The following is a 14,686-nucleotide window of genomic DNA, read 5'->3' on the forward strand; positions in this document are numbered from 1 at the left end:
TGGCCAAAGGCCAAAAGGGAATCTGAGACAAGCTACCAAAAACCAAAACCAGCTTCCATTTATTGATGGGCCCCACCCCCTGACGTCCTGGGGAGAGGGGCCCCCCCAAAGAGCCCTCTGGGACAAAATACAAATGGCAGGAAGGGTCCATACAGAAAAGAACGTCTCTGAGGTCCTTGTGTTTTTAATAAAATGATAAGTCTTTCGTGTGGGGCCTCCCAGCCGGGCAAGCCTTGATTGGCCAGGAGTCCAGGTGCCCGAGGTGTGACCTCAGCCCCTCGCCCTGAGCAGGGGTGCTGGGCAGAAGCCTAGGCCCGCAGAGGCCCGGGGCTGCCGCCCCATCACACGCTCATGGTCATCCCTGGCGAGTACTGCGGAGAGAGGAGGGGGCAGCGCGCAGGGGCCGAGTTTAGCTTCGGAAGAGGCTGAGACCCGCCCCAGGGACAATGGGGACAGGGCAGGGCTGGGTCCTGGGCAGCCGGGTTGGGGATAGCAGGGAACGGGGGAGGGGCGATGCGTGGGGAGGCCGCCCTGGGGCGCGGGTCCCGGGGTGGGGGCGGATGGCATCGGGACGGTGAAACAGGCGTGGGAGGTGGTGGGGCGTGGGGAGAGGTTGGGGAGAGGGGAAGTATGCCGCGGCCGCCCCCCCACCTGGCCCGCCGCGGTCACGGTCTTGCTCTGGCCCCCCGGCCGCCCCGCCGGGGCCTGCCCGCCAGGCCCCTCCGGCCCGACGCCGCCGCGGGGGGGGGGTCGACGCAGTCGCTTACGCTTTCGCTCGGGAACGGGTGCAGGAAGGTCCCGGCGGCCGCCATCTCGCCGTCGTCCCGCGGGGTGCCCGGGGCGTTGCTCAGGCCGGCCACGGCGCCGGGAGAGCTCTGGGGGCGGCCTCGATCAGCGCAGAACTCCCTGCCCCGCCCCCCGCTCCCATCCCCTCCCGGGTCCCCCCGCCTCCGCAGGAGCGTGGCCTCCTTACCTTCGGCAACCCGTCCATGTCGCCCGAGCCTGCGGACCGACAGACACGGGCACCGGCTCAGACGTGCTGACGCCAGGCCCCCCGGCCTCCAGGAGCCGAAGACCCTCGCGAGCTTCCTCCGCCGCCGCGCCCCCACCCCGCACAGCCCGCCAGGAACCCCGGGACTGAGGCCAGGTGGAGGGTTGGGCCTGGGGGGGAGGGGCGGTCAGTGCATCCCCTGGTTTGGGCGCTGGATCCCGCTCCAGGTCGGGGCAGCCCGTCACTGAGTGGTCCCCGGGGGGCTCAGGGCGCCACTAGACGCCTCCACCTGACAGGCGGGCTGACTGGGGAAGGGAGGCAGCCAGGGAGCGCACGGGCCCGGAAGGCAGGCAGGCAGCGTGGGCAGGAGCAGGGACGCCCACTCACCCAGGGATCCGTTCACATGGTGAGGCTCCATCGCGCTCATGGCGGCCATGGGGCCCTCTGGGCCAGGGCCAAGCGGGAACTGCAGGCATGAGGACAGCGTGGGTGTCGGGCCACCCATTCCCCCAGTGGGGTCACCGCCTCGAGAAGCACCCCCGCAAGCCCCCACTCACATTAGCCCTGCCGGCGCCCGGCCCGATGGGGTTCATGATAGTGTACATGTTTTCGCTGGAGTTAGTGGAATCTGGGGGAGACCAGGGGACAGGAAGGGTGCCAGGTGTGACGGGGTTTCCCCCAACCATACCCACCCTAGCACACCCCGCCTCTGCCTAGGCCATACCTCCAGGGCTAGGCATGATGGGTGTTCCAGGGGGCCCACCTCCTCCTGGGGGTCCCTGCACACAGAAGGAGATAGGACCTGTGAGAAATGGCCCCTCATCTGCCATCCCGCAGCCCCTGCCCAGGGGTGGCCCAGCCTTGCTCAGACTTACCGTGTAGCTGCCGGGGGATGAGGAGGAGTAGGGGATCTGGAGACAGGGGCAGCTGTGAGCAGTCAGCCAGGCCGCTCGCCCAGTGCCCCTCCCACCCCACCCCAGGCCTGCCCACCCAGCCTTAGGCTCACCGAGTTTCCACTGGGGCTGGCCCACGGGCCACGAACTCCTGGGCCCCTGGAAGAGACGGTGGGTGACAGACTCCAGGGCTAGTCCATGTGGATCACAGCCCCCACCACGCATCCCCCACACCCTGCTCCACTGTGTCCCCAGACAGGCCACAGAGCAGATGTTGCTGGAAAAGTGGCCACCGCGAGCAGCCAGGTTCCAATCTCAACCCATCACTGGACCCGGGGGACTGTTACTTCAGGCCTGTCTCCCCTCAGTGGCCATGAAATAAACAATATCCAAGACTGTCCTGAGGATTCAGGGCCTGCCCCAGCTGACCCAGCCATGAAGCTGGTGGTAGCCTGTGAACTGCACACTCTGGGGGTCCCCGAGGGTCTTACATGTTCATGGCAGGCAGGCCTGGGCCAGTAAGGGAGTTGGGTGGGGGCCGCATGCCACCTCCATAGCTCTGCGGAGGCAAAGGGGCTGTGAGGGGCAGACCGGGGACAGCCCGAAAGCCCCACCCACCAGGGCTCCACTCTTACCTGGGGCCCCACGCTGGCCATGCCCCGAGGAGGCGTCACCCTCTGCATTGGGCCGCCCATGCTCGGATGCCCTGGGGTGGGGCAGAAGGAAGGGGACTCGGACCTGGACCATTCCCCAGTGTGGACAGCAGGGAGGCAGCAAGGTCAGGGCTCTGAGAGCTGGAATTGTGATTGATGGGGGGATAGGGGCTGGAGCTTCCCTACTCACCCTGGGCTCTTGGGGAGGGCTCCATGGTGCCAGGGAGGAGGGGCTGGGAGCCGGGGAGGCCTGCGGGAGGCTGCAGAGGGGGTGCGGCACTGAGTGTGGAGTGCTCTCTCCCCGGCCCAGCTCCTGCCCCCCTCCCATCATCCCTTTCTCACCTGAGTTGGCATCCGCAGGGTGGGCCGTGGGCCCCCTGGGAAGCGCGGCGACATGAAGGGCTGGAAGAGGTGGGCGGGGATCAGCACCTCCCCCCACCCTCTGGCTCCCGAAGCTACCCCATTCCTGCTATGCTGGGGGACCCCCGACCTGGGGAGCCCCTCCTTCAGAACCAGTCAGCAAAGCCTGGTGGTGCCAGGCGGCCAGGACCTCATGGCTTGGGGCAGGAGGGGCGGCACTGGGGAGGGGATGTGTGTGTGTTAGGGGCAGGCACCACAGCTCCTTACCTGACTGGGAGGCCCCATCATGGGGGCGTTGGGGTTGTGGGGGGATGGCTGGGAGCCCGAGGGGCCCTAGGAGGACAGAACCAGGTGGGTTGGGGGGAATGAGGCCTTACTGGGTTTGGCTGAGGAGGGGAGGGGCTCCATGGAGGCAGAGGGGTGGGCCAGCCTATGGGACAGGGACCCTGTGGGAAGGCTTGAGGGCAGGACTTAGGCACCAGTGGTCACCAGGACCACTGTGGCCACTGCATCCCCAAGCACCCTGTGCACACACATGTACAGGCCAAGCGTGCAGACACCCACCCTCCACTGCACTTGGGCCCTCCCTCGCTGGCCCCTGAAAGGCCCACCTGGGCACACCTGCGACACAGAGGACCCTCCCACTCAACTCCAGCTTGCTGGCCTCATGACCTCTGCCCACGTGGGACCCTCATCCTCAGACGCATGTTCACCCAGAGTTGGGGGCCAGGGGACTCCAGCCTGGGCCATACCTGGAAGAAGCCAGCTGCCATGGGGCCTGCGGCCATTGCATCACCTGGGGCCATACTCCCCATCACAGGGCTGGGGGCAGCTGCAGCGCTCTGTAGGGGTGCGGGAAACCGAGAGGGCCAAGTCAGGGCACTTGGACACTTCCTACCTGGGGTGTGCCCCCTCCTCTCTGCAGGTGGCTGGCCCCATGGGACAGCCAGCTGGCATTGGTCAGTGAGCACACTGGGGTTGTCGCCTGAGAATCTGTGGGTCTGAAGACCCTGTAGGACCCAGGATCCAGTGCCGCCCTCATGTCGCACAGACCTGCCCCCCACTCCAGACCCATCCCAATGGGCCCTGCATCATCCTGGCTGGCAGGACAGCTCAGCTGGGTCCCCAGCTCTATCCAGGACACCCCAAATAAACACACACACAAATATGCCGGCAATTTCAAGAGCATCCCTGAAGGCTCTACCTTAGAGCAGCTGTGGACCCCTGTCCCACCCCACCCTGCCCTTCGTCCAGGAGGGAGGAGGAAAAGCAGGATTCTGGGGTGGGGTTTCCTTCCCCCAGCCTCTCTCAGATGGAGAAGGGGAGAAGACAGGGTGCTAGAGAGGGGGCTTCCTGTATCTGCCAGAAATTCTGGTGGCAGCCCACACCTGGCTGGGGACCAAGTTCTAGACCTGTCTGCTATGGGGCCTACAGGGTCTGGCAGGGGGAAGGTGGGAAGGGGGATGTGAGGTGGGGAGGGAGGCCCGGTCTATGAGGGCAAAGGGACACCTCTGGGGACAGGGAGGGGAGAACTTCTCTCCTGGCCTCTGTCTGTATGGTCCAGGCCAAACCCCAACCCCCAAAAAGAAGGGGAGGGGCTCTCTCTGGGGTTGACCCAAGCCAGCACATAGGGACGCGCAGGTGTTTGTGGCATTAACTGATACCACTTGGGCTCAGAGAAGTTGAGCACTCTGCCTGCAGTCACACAGCGTTTCCTGTCCTCAGGGACTGCTGAGAGGGGTCCCCTGCCTAGAGCAGGGCCCCAGGAGAAATCCTCCCTCCCCATGTAGGGCTGCAGGCTGGCCCCTTCTCTGAGGTTAGCCTCAAGCCTCCCGCCAGGGTCCTAAGCTGGGGAGGGGTGGAGGGAGCCCCTAAGCTCACCATGATGGAGAGCACTCCCAAGCCCCAGAACAAATCCTTCGAAAGCCCTCGTGCCCTAGGGCCCCACTCCTGTGCCACTTTCTCAATTACAAACTGCCAAGTCCCCTCTGGGCCCCCACCCCACCCCCTCCCGCAAACACAATGGCCTGGAGCAGCTGCGCTCCCAGGCGGCCCCTCCGGTCCACTCCCGGAGGGTGGGGAGAGGGCACCTCTGAGCCCTGTGTCTGTCCACCCCACAGGGAGGGCAACCCCCTCTCGGGCCACAGAGGGTGCCTGAGCATTTCCTGGTCGCAGAGGCTCCACCGCAGCCTCCCCCTGGCCCCCTGCGCCCCGCAGCTTCCCAACTCTAGGCTCCGAGGAGTTAATCCCGGGCGGCGCGCCCTCCCCGGCGGTTGGCCCGGGCCGGACCCCCTACGTCAATCATCCCTGAAGAGCAGCCGACCCGGCACGTGTTGCCATGGCGATGGGCTGGGCGCTCCGGCGTTTCCAGGAGACGCCAAGGTCGGCCTGGAGCCGGGGAGGGGCGGACAGAGCACCCGGCTCAGAGGGCGGGAGAAAGGCGCGAGAGGAAGGGGCCACCTCTGTGCGGGTTCGGCGGGCAGGACGCCCCCAGTGAGAGCGAGAGCAACGGAGGCGACGGCATGGCATGACGAGTCCCCACGGGGATTCGGTCACCCCAGGGCTTGGGCGGCCTCCGCCCTGGGCCCTGCGGTCTACACTCCGTGCAGGCGCTGCCATGGTAACCGCTGCGCGCCTGGGAAGCGCGTTCTCGCCGACTTGCCAGCTCCGCCCTCCTGGCCCGGCGGGGGCGCCCAGAGAGGATGCTAGACCCAGACGGCAGGGATGGGGGCAGAGTCGCCCAAGTCCACAGCTCCAGACACCCCCGGGGCCCCAGACCTAGCGGGACTAGGACAAGGGGACCACGGGGGTGAACAGCAGTGACGCCAGGAGGGCTTCAGCGTGCCCAGCTCCCATGCAGTGTGCTGGAGGCATCTTCAGAGACAGGGGCGCCCTACCCCTCAGGCCGCCTCTGCCTTGCTGAGGCCTGCCCTCTGGCGCACAGGGGGCAGGGAGTGGGCGGGACTGGCGCCCCCCAGCCGCCCACCGGCAGAGCCAGCACCTCCCCCTCAGACCCAACAGAGGGGGCCAGGTGGCCCAGCGCACAGGATGAAGGGAAGGGCTGCCATCTGCTGTCCCATGACAACAGGAGGCCGCCATCCCCTGGTGTTAGCCAGGCAGGGCCTCCACTCCAGGCAGGCCTCTGACCTTTTCTAACCCAGAAGGAAAATGACAGCAGAGAGGGAGTGGGCAGCTCCAAGTACCCGGCAAGGTCAGAAAGTGTCCTAGTGCCTGGCCCATCAGGCACCCCCACCGGGGCTCCCCGCTCAGAGGAGCAGCAGTGACCCCCAACGCACACATGGCAAAGGAGGAGGAAGGCAGTGAGCTTCCCCCATCTCTACGCAGGCTCACAGGAGGGGTGGGGAAATGGCACCCACCCAGTGCCCCAAGGAGGGTGGGAGGGCTGTGGGGACCCTCAGAAGCGTGGTGCAGTGAAAAGGAGCTTTCCCTTACTCTGTGAATGACCCTGGACCAAGGGGAGGGTGGAGGGACCCCCAGAAGTGGCCAAGAGCCTGAGTGGCAGCTGCAGCTCTTCCTGTCAACCCCAAACTACCACCATTCCCAGCCCTCCTCTAGCTGTGCAACCCCCACCCCACCTCCCCAGCCACAGGCCCAGCAGACCTCCCACCCTGGAGCCCCTGGGGCTGGGACTCACATAGTCCTGGAAGGCCTTGGCCTCGCCGGAGTGCTCACAGGCCTCTCTCCGGTCAGGCGCTGCACAGTACAGATCCCAGAACACGCTGTGGGCGGCAGGGGTAGACAGTTGCTCCACGTGCCCCCCTCAACCCCCTTCCACAGCCCACCCACAGCAGCCCAGCACGCACCACCACCAGGAGTGCAGGAACCCGGGGGGCTCCCCCAGCGTGATGTTCTTCTCCCATCGGATCTGCAGGGAAAGGAAGGTGGTGAGGGGGTGGCCCTACCTGACCTTGCGCCACCACGCAGCAGGGTGCCCAGAGAACATCTGGGCAGGGAGGGAGTGGGGAGGGAAGGGTAACTGGGTGGGCAGAGGGCCCCAGGATGTGTGGCAGGTCCCGGCTGGGCATGTGGGCCAGATGCCTGGATGCCAGCCCGGGCCCGGACCCCGCCAAATCCTCAGTTCCCAGGGCCATCAGAGTGGCAACGCGGGCCCACTCCCTGGATCCCCAGTGGAAATGGAGGAGGACCCTGGGGTGTGGGTGGGGAGGGAGGGCCAGGCTGGAGGCAGCGGCTTACCTCAGACAGGAAGGTCTGGGCTGACTTCTGGGCACCGATGTGCAGCAGGTACTCATAGACGTATAGCGCTAACCTGTGGGGGCAAGGTGGCCCAGGGGGCTCAGGCTCTCCAAGGCAAAGGCCCGTCCCAAAGCCCTTCCACCTCTCAGGAGGGCAGGTGGAAAGGTGGCCTCCCCACCAGCTGCTCAGCAGGGACAGCTCCTAGTTATCCATTGACGTCCTGCAGGCCCCTCCCAGGCATCCCTGACCCCCAATTCTGGGCCGAATTCGGCTGTGTTCCACACTCCCTCGAAGACCAAGTCCTCACCCTGTCCTGCCAACACTGTGACTTCAGAGAGGGCTCAGTGCTGGGGAGGTCTTCTCCATAGAGGAGTGTCATTCCTGAGTATGTGCGGGGTGGGTACGACCAGTGGGCACCCTGGGCCATGTAATGTGCTCAGGGCCCACACCCAAACTCATCCCCAGCCTTCCCGGCCCAGGACAGAAGGAGGGAAGGGGCCCTCCCACCGACATCCCCCCCATTCCCTGGACCCCATCTCTTCCTTGGGGTCACTGCCCATCCACTGTGGTGGCCTCAACCCTTCCTGCAGATTATCCCCAGTCAGGGCAGTGGTGACCCTGGAGCAGTGTCTGGGGAATGGAGGTGGGGGGCCAGGGGAGGTAGGACCCGCAGTGCCACATCTGCAGGGGTGCCGCCCTACCCAAACACCCACAGGGCTCTGCCCAAGTCCCCAGCCTGCCAGGGACCCCTGGACTCACCCTCTCAACCACTGCGTACCCCAAGAGCTTGGACCTGGGCCACCCTCACCCAGTCAGGTGGCTCCAGCACGGCCCTCTGCAGGTCATGGAGAGGTTGGACTGTCCACCCCGCTCCAGTCCAGCTGCCACACCAGACAGCAGAGGACAAAGCCCTCATCCAAAGGGGTGCCTAGTCCTGTGGCACCAGCCCTTCTGGACCTCCCTGGAATGAGCCGCCCCCTCTCAGAGCTCTTGTACTACCCAGCTAGGGACCCAGGAGGGTCTGCTGGGGGTTGGGGGACTCTTGGATTCAAGACAGGGTACCAGAGGGCCAGCCTGAGGCTGAGCCCTAGAGGCGAGAAGCAGGCAGGCCTGGGGGCCCTTCCAGCCGCCTCCGGCTCAGCTGCGCCGCCCTCTCTGGCTGCCGGCCCCATCCTAAAATAACCTTCCTTTGACTCACACTCTGCTCCCTCTCAGTCAGGCTGCTCCAATCCCAGCACCCACCACCTATCATATCCCCCAGGTCCCTTTCAGACTTCCAACCCTCTGGTTCCTGCCCCGGCCCCTAGAGAACATGGGGACTTCCTGCCCCCAACTGGTCTGCAAGGGCACTGCCCTTGCCCCAGATCTTATCCTGCCTCCCCTCCTTCATTCATTCACTTCTTCATTAGTTCCTCTAGCATCCATGAAGTGCCTTTTGAGCAATGCACACCCCCAGCCCCTGTCCTGGAGGCCACGTTCTTGAGGGTTGAGACAGAGACAGGCAATACCTGTCAAGAGAGGTGAGCTCTGTGGCAGCCTGGAAGGCGCTGAAGCTACGGAAAGGCAAGTGGGGCGGCATCAGGGAGGGGAGGCGGCCCAGGGCGGGGTGCACCAGGCTCACACTGTACCATGTGAGCTGTGAAGGCCACCCCAGGGGCAGGGATGGGGCAGGACACACAGCGCCCAGTGGTCAGCCCTGCATCATCACACCACTCTTCGAGAGAGTGCCCCCAGGCCAGATCCTGCTAGATCCTGACCTCACACCCCTCCAATCTCCCACACCAGCTCTTCCTCCACTTTCCTGGCCCTACGGCCTGCACACCGGCCTATCTAGCTCACTTCTGTGGCACCTTGGCCCATCTAGAGGCTTCTGAGCCTTTCCCTGTGGCTAGCGGCTGACAGGCCTGCGTCCATCAGTGGAAGTGGAGCACACAAGGCCAGACTGGGCAGGTTCAAGGGGCAGACCGACCAGCCTGGGGAGCCCAATGCCAACCCACCCACCAGGTGCGGAAGAGAGTTCCCACCCCAGCCACTTGGGGTCAGAGCAGGGGCATGAAAGGCCAGAGTGGGGTAAGACAGAGTTGCGGGAACGCTGGTGAGCTGCCCCAGGAGGGCGGGGGCAGCGGGAGATCCTGCCGAGGCTGCATTCTGGGGCACGGCTGTCCAAGAGGCCCAGGGGGAGTCCTGAAGAGAGGGCTGCCAAGGGTTCTGGCTGCCTTGTCTCCCATTCCCTGACTGTCCCCATGAGCACCTAACCCAGGAGGTGGCCCCCCCAGAGGCCACCCTGCCCTCTCCTGCTGTCCTCCTGCCTCTAGCCCCGCTGGTTACCAGCTCTGTCCTCTGCTCTGCTCTCCCTATGCGGCCGCCCGTCCTGTTTTGATGATGCCTTCAAGTAGGGGCTGTCCAGAGGATGCTATGGCCTGACCTTCCCCAAACTTGGGATCCACTGTCCACTTGACATCTAGAGGCCCAGCCTCGACACCCTGAGCCCCCACCCCTTAGCTTGGCCTTTACACACACATCCCATCCAAGGAGCCTCTGGTGGTGTGTACACAGGCGTGCATCTGCATGAGATCCACCCAGCTGTCCCCAAACATCACTGCATTTAAAAAAACACTCAAGGAAACCTCTCTGACTCAGGCCCCTCTCCCCACCTCCACTGCACACCAGAGCCAGGCCACCCACCGTCTCCCACCTGGATTACAACAGACTCCTCTCCAGGCACTGCTTCCCCAACCCCCACATTCCTTGTTCAAACCCTCCTGTGCACCGCCCTCCCCCCCCCAACCCACACACTGGCTGCCCTGCCACCCCAGGGCCTCTGCGCACTGTTTCCCTTCCTGGGGCACTTCCGCCCAGAGACTCCAGGGTCACCTATCAGGGGCTTCCCTGTCACATGGAAGCCCACACCCTGCTCCGTCTCCCCCTCTGAGAGTTTCTGTCTTCGCCCCTGATGGAATGTGGCTTCAGGAGGGGTGGGGACTCTGAGTCTGCTCACTGTGACGCCCTTAGAATGGAGCTGGGCATCCTGGGCCCCCAGTCACCCCAGTGAATGAACAAACCGGCCCGGGGACCCCCTCCTGGGATGCAGGGAGGATCAGGCGAGCCATGGGGTAAGCACTGATGAAGGTCAGCAGCTTTTCTGTCCACATTGAGGATTTGGGAATTTCTCCTGGGAGTGATGGGAGGCCAGAGGAAGTTTTTGACTTTGCTGATTTCCCTTCCACATTAGTCCTTTTATTTTAAACAGGATTCAGTCTCCAGGGAAGAACTGTGGGTTGTTATTGTTTTGCGTGAAAAGTTTTGAAGCCTGGCTGTTCGGCCAGGGAATTTTGGGACCTACAAAGCCCTCCCCTCCCAGAGGACGGCTTTGGGGCCAGGTCTGGGGGTGCCACCGGTTGGGGCCCTGAGCTCAGTTATAGGGAAAGGCTCTGGATGCAAATCACCTGTGCCCCCTACGGGCCACTTGCCCTGGGTCGGCACAACCTCTCAGGGCCTGACGCCTATGAGGGCTCCCTGTGCCACACGGGCAGGTGGCCAGAAAGGACCATGGGGAGGCACCCGGAAGAGCAGCAGGCAGCCCTCCCTGCAGAAAGAACACAAGACCCGGAGGACATGGGGCGCCTGGACCTGGAGCGAGCATGAAGCTACACAGGGAAGCAGAGGCAGGATGGGGTGCTAGCTAGCGCCTAGTGGCCTGAAATATACCACAGCTACCTCCATAATGACGCGAGTTACCATAATTACCGAGAATGGGTACAATGGGTACTCTCTGCTCAGCGCCCTCCTGAACACAGACGCTGCTGGGACAGGAGACACCTGCCACTTACGGCTTTCTGTCACCGTGCCATCCGTCACCAGGTCTCACTGCTGTCCCCAAAGGGACCCTCCAACCCTTGCCATCCTCCCTCCTGTGCCAACCCTAAAGGCCGGGCCTTTGGCAGCTTCTTGGCAAAGTGGCAGCCTCTCCTTACTACCCTCCACACCTGCCCCTCATAGCCATTTCCAGCCAGGGGCCAAAATGACCACGTCCAATTGTGAATCCCATCCCTGGCTTTCCTGCCAGGCTGATGAACAAGCCACCGGCATCCATGTGCCGGCTCAAAATCAAGCCTGGGAGAAACCCATGGGCTGCCAGGCGACACCAACCATGGCTGTGATTCATGGACCTCTTCTCAACCTGCCTGGCAGCGCTTGAGTGTTGAAGGATATACACACCCCCCTCTTCTTGCGGGTGGCCTATTCAGACCCCAGCCTCCCTTGGCCCACTCTGCTGCCCCCACACTCCGCAGTCACCACCATCTGCTGCAAGCCCCCGAGGGCAAACACCCACCAGGTGCTCAGTCCCTTCCTGGAGCCAGCTGGCCGAGACCTAGCGTGAGCCGGGGAGGCCTGTAGGCTCCAAGGGCAGCCAGAAGGGGCTCAGGATTGGGGCCAGAGAGAGAAGGAAGGAGGCATGAGGCTCAGTGCAGGAAGAAAAGTGCAGTGCTGCAGAATCAAGGTTTGGAGCAGTGTGACCCCTTCACCCCATTTCACAGAGGAGGAAACCGAGGCCCAGAAGCAGGAAGTGGCTCGCCTGTGGTGGATACTTCCTGAGAGCCGAGTGGCTGCACCAGTAGGTGCTCCACCTACGGGCTCCTACCCAGTCCTTGCAAAGATCCTGAAAGACGGGTCGTCCACATTTCAGATGAGGAAACTGAGGCCTAGGGCTGCCTCTTAGAGCTCACCTGTGCCAGAGAAGCTGAGTCCTCATCAGGTGGCTTCCTCTCCAGGGCCCTGGTGTCCCTTTCGGTGAAATGGGGGGATGCAGCCATCTGGTGTTTTCCAGGCTTTCTTTCATAGCGGAACCTCACCTCCAAACCAACACTTACACGAGACCCTCTCCGTGAAATGGAAGCACGCAGGCTGGCTCTGGCCAAAGATGGGCCTCGCAGCCTCCCCACTGGCAGCTGAGGGACTTCCGAGAGCCTTGAGTCCCCAGACCAGTGTCCCCAGAGCACCTCTGCTGGGCAGGTTGGGACGTGGGAGGACAGTAAGGAAAGGGGACCAGGAATGCAGCTAACCCCCTCACCCTACCACTCCCAGCTCAAACCTATGAAATTTCTTCCTTCTTACTTGGGTCCAGGCTGCCATCAGCTCTCTTTCACCGTTTTTGTTTTTTTTTTTTTCTGTTTGAGATGGAGTCTTGCCCTGTTACCTAGGCTGGAGGGCAGTGGCACGATCTCAACTCACTGCAACCTCTACATCCCAGCTTCAAGTGATCCTTTCACCTCAGCCTCCAGAGTAGCTGAGATTACAGGCACCCGCCACCACGCCCAGCTAATTTTTGTATTTTTAGTAGAGACTGGGTTTCATCATGTTGGCCAGGCTGGTCTTGAACTCCTGACGTCAAGTGATCCACCCACCTTAGCCTCCCAAAGTGCTGGGATGATTATAGGCATGAGCCACCATGCCCGGCCTCCCCAGCTGTCTTTGAGACAACTGTGTCCACATCCCCAGGGACTCCCAGCCTCTGTTCCTGACCCCTCTAAGCCCCACTCCACCTGGGAGCCAGAGCACACTTCTGCACACACAACCAACTGTGGCCCATCTGGCACTCTTGCAGGCTGCCTCTTCCTACACCTGGGCCCAGCCTCAGCTCCTTTTCCTGGTCCCACCTCAGGGCCTTTGCACTTGCTGTGCCCTCCACCTGACATCCCCTCACCCTTCACTATGTATCACCCACTTTGCTTTCTCCAGGTAACTGGATACCTGCCTTCCTGCTGGGGTGGGGGCTTCTTCAGGGTCACTGACCCTGCCATCCCGACCAGACCCTGCCTTCCCGATTGCCACACCCTGGGACACCCAGGGCAGATATGCTGAACTAGTGAACGATCCTGATTCCCACTGGGTGGGTGGTCGCCTCCAGAGCCAGCAGCTGGCTGGAGACACACAGGAGACAGACCAGGGGTCCAGGGGCGACCATAGCAGACACCTCCTGCTTCCAACCTGAGCAGGAGCCAGAGGCCAGTTTCGAAGTCTTTGGGTTTAAGGGTGCTTGGAAACGGAGCTCATCTTCTTAACTGCACACAGACAAGGGAGGCCCGATGGTGCAGCCATTTGCCTACCACCTTCTGGCCAGAACAGCCTCTTCTCCAAAATGACCCAGAGGCTAAGCAGAGGGAACAGTCATCTTTGTGGAGGGGTGGGGTATCCCAAGTCAGCCTAGGCAGAAGAGGTAGGACGGGGACACTCAGCCAACGTCCGGGGCTCCTCTCCAGCACCCAGACATTCAAGTCCTCACTCCTGGCCTGGCCCTCAAGGCGGGTCCTCATGGGACCCCTCCCTGCTGACCCAGCCTCCTCTCTGCTTGGGTGGCCAGTTCCACACCCCAGGTCACTCCAGGCGGCTCAACTTCAAGGATCCTGCAAGTCCCCCATCAGCTATGACAAGACTCCCCTCCTCCTGGGCACTTTTTTAATTTTCTTTTTTTTTGAGACAGAGTCAGACTGTCGCCAGGCTGGAGTGCAGTGGTGGGATCTCGGCTCACCGCAACCTCTGCGTCCTGGGTTCAAGAGATTCTTCTGCCCCAGCCTCCCCAGTAGCTGGGACTACAGGCGCCCACGCCCAGCTAATTTTTCTATTTTTAGTAGAGACAGGGTTTCACCATGTTGGCCAGGATGGTCTCGATCTCTCGACCACCTCAGCCTCCCAAAGTGCTGGGATTGCAGGTGTGGGCCACCACGCCCGGCCTCTGGGCAATTTCACTAACACTGCAAACTGCCCCGTGCCCTTCCTGCGGGACGGTCACAGCTTCAGGCACCTTTCAAATGCTCTCAACCTGGAGAGCACACTCGGCTGCCTCCCGACCCCGAGACACCTCAGCCCCACTACGACCCTTCCTCCATCCGCACGGTGGAACCTGCCCCTACCAGCTTGAGAGCGCCTGGTACCCACGCCCAGAAAAGAGGGGCCCTCAGTATGCATTCTTCGGTGGTATCAAGAGAGGGGCTCCGTCGTCCCCACCCGCCCCCGGACTGTGAACCGTGCGGCTTCCCCAGGGGCCCCACACAGCTGCTGGGGCCAGGGCAGACAGGTGGCCGCGCGCCCCTCCAGCCGCCCTCCAGGTCTTCCCCAGGCGCCCGGGATCCCCGAGCCTACACTCTCGCTCGTCCCGGAAAACTTCGCCGACCTCGATCACCGTGCGTCCGCAGCCTCGGGCACCCACGTCTAGGGGAGGCCTCGCGACCCCCGAGTCCCGCTCGGGGATCTCGCGCGCCCCCTCAAATCTCGCGCCCTCGGGTTTCGCGCGCCCCCGCCAATCTCGCGACCCCTGGAGCCGCTAGGGTCTCACCCGTTCACTCCCGTCTAGCGCCCCTCGGGTCGCCCGCCACCCCTCAACTCCGGTGACCCCTCGGGGTCTTGCGCGCCCCCCGCCAATCTCTTGCCCCTCGGGGGTCGCGCGGCCCCGCCAATCTCGGGACCCCTCGAGCGCGCTCAGGTTCCGCGCTCCCCGCCGCCCGCGCCCACGTGCCCCGCGCGGTACCCGCCCGCGCCAGAGCCCACGGAAGAGCGCGGACGCCGAGCCCCGCCCC

General features: G+C 63.5%; 1 protein-coding gene across 5 annotated transcripts; it reads right to left on the reverse strand.

Annotated features, from left to right (window-relative positions):
• Positions 1–33: 33 nt before the first annotated feature.
• On the reverse strand, positions 34–12,326 carry SSBP4 (single stranded DNA binding protein 4). Of its 5 annotated transcripts, none has more exons than XM_017879438.1 (18): positions 11,840–12,326; positions 7,113–7,185; positions 6,722–6,783; positions 6,553–6,637; positions 3,650–3,739; positions 3,165–3,230; positions 2,880–2,939; positions 2,728–2,797; positions 2,520–2,590; positions 2,376–2,443; positions 1,998–2,043; positions 1,867–1,902; positions 1,716–1,770; positions 1,549–1,619; positions 1,379–1,457; positions 974–1,002; positions 652–875; positions 34–371 (listed from the first exon to the last, which is right to left on the reverse strand). In XM_017879438.1, exons 1-17 carry the CDS (start codon positions 11,950–11,952, stop codon positions 666–668), a joined length of 1,284 nt encoding a protein of 427 aa, XP_017734927.1. In that variant the 5' UTR covers positions 11,953–12,326; the 3' UTR covers positions 34–371; positions 652–665. The 5 variants fall into 5 exon arrangements, with proteins under 5 accessions (XP_017734927.1, XP_017734929.1, XP_017734926.1 ...); XM_017879440.1 differs by having other exon boundaries at positions 768–875; positions 11,840–12,325; XM_017879437.1 differs by having other exon boundaries at positions 34–875.
• Positions 12,327–14,686: the final 2,360 nt, after the last annotated feature.

The sequence above is a fragment of the Rhinopithecus bieti genome, unplaced genomic scaffold (genome assembly GCF_001698545.2).
Source record: "Rhinopithecus bieti isolate Rb0 unplaced genomic scaffold, ASM169854v2 scaffold_9899, whole genome shotgun sequence".
NCBI lineage: Eukaryota > Metazoa > Chordata > Mammalia > Primates > Cercopithecidae > Rhinopithecus > Rhinopithecus bieti.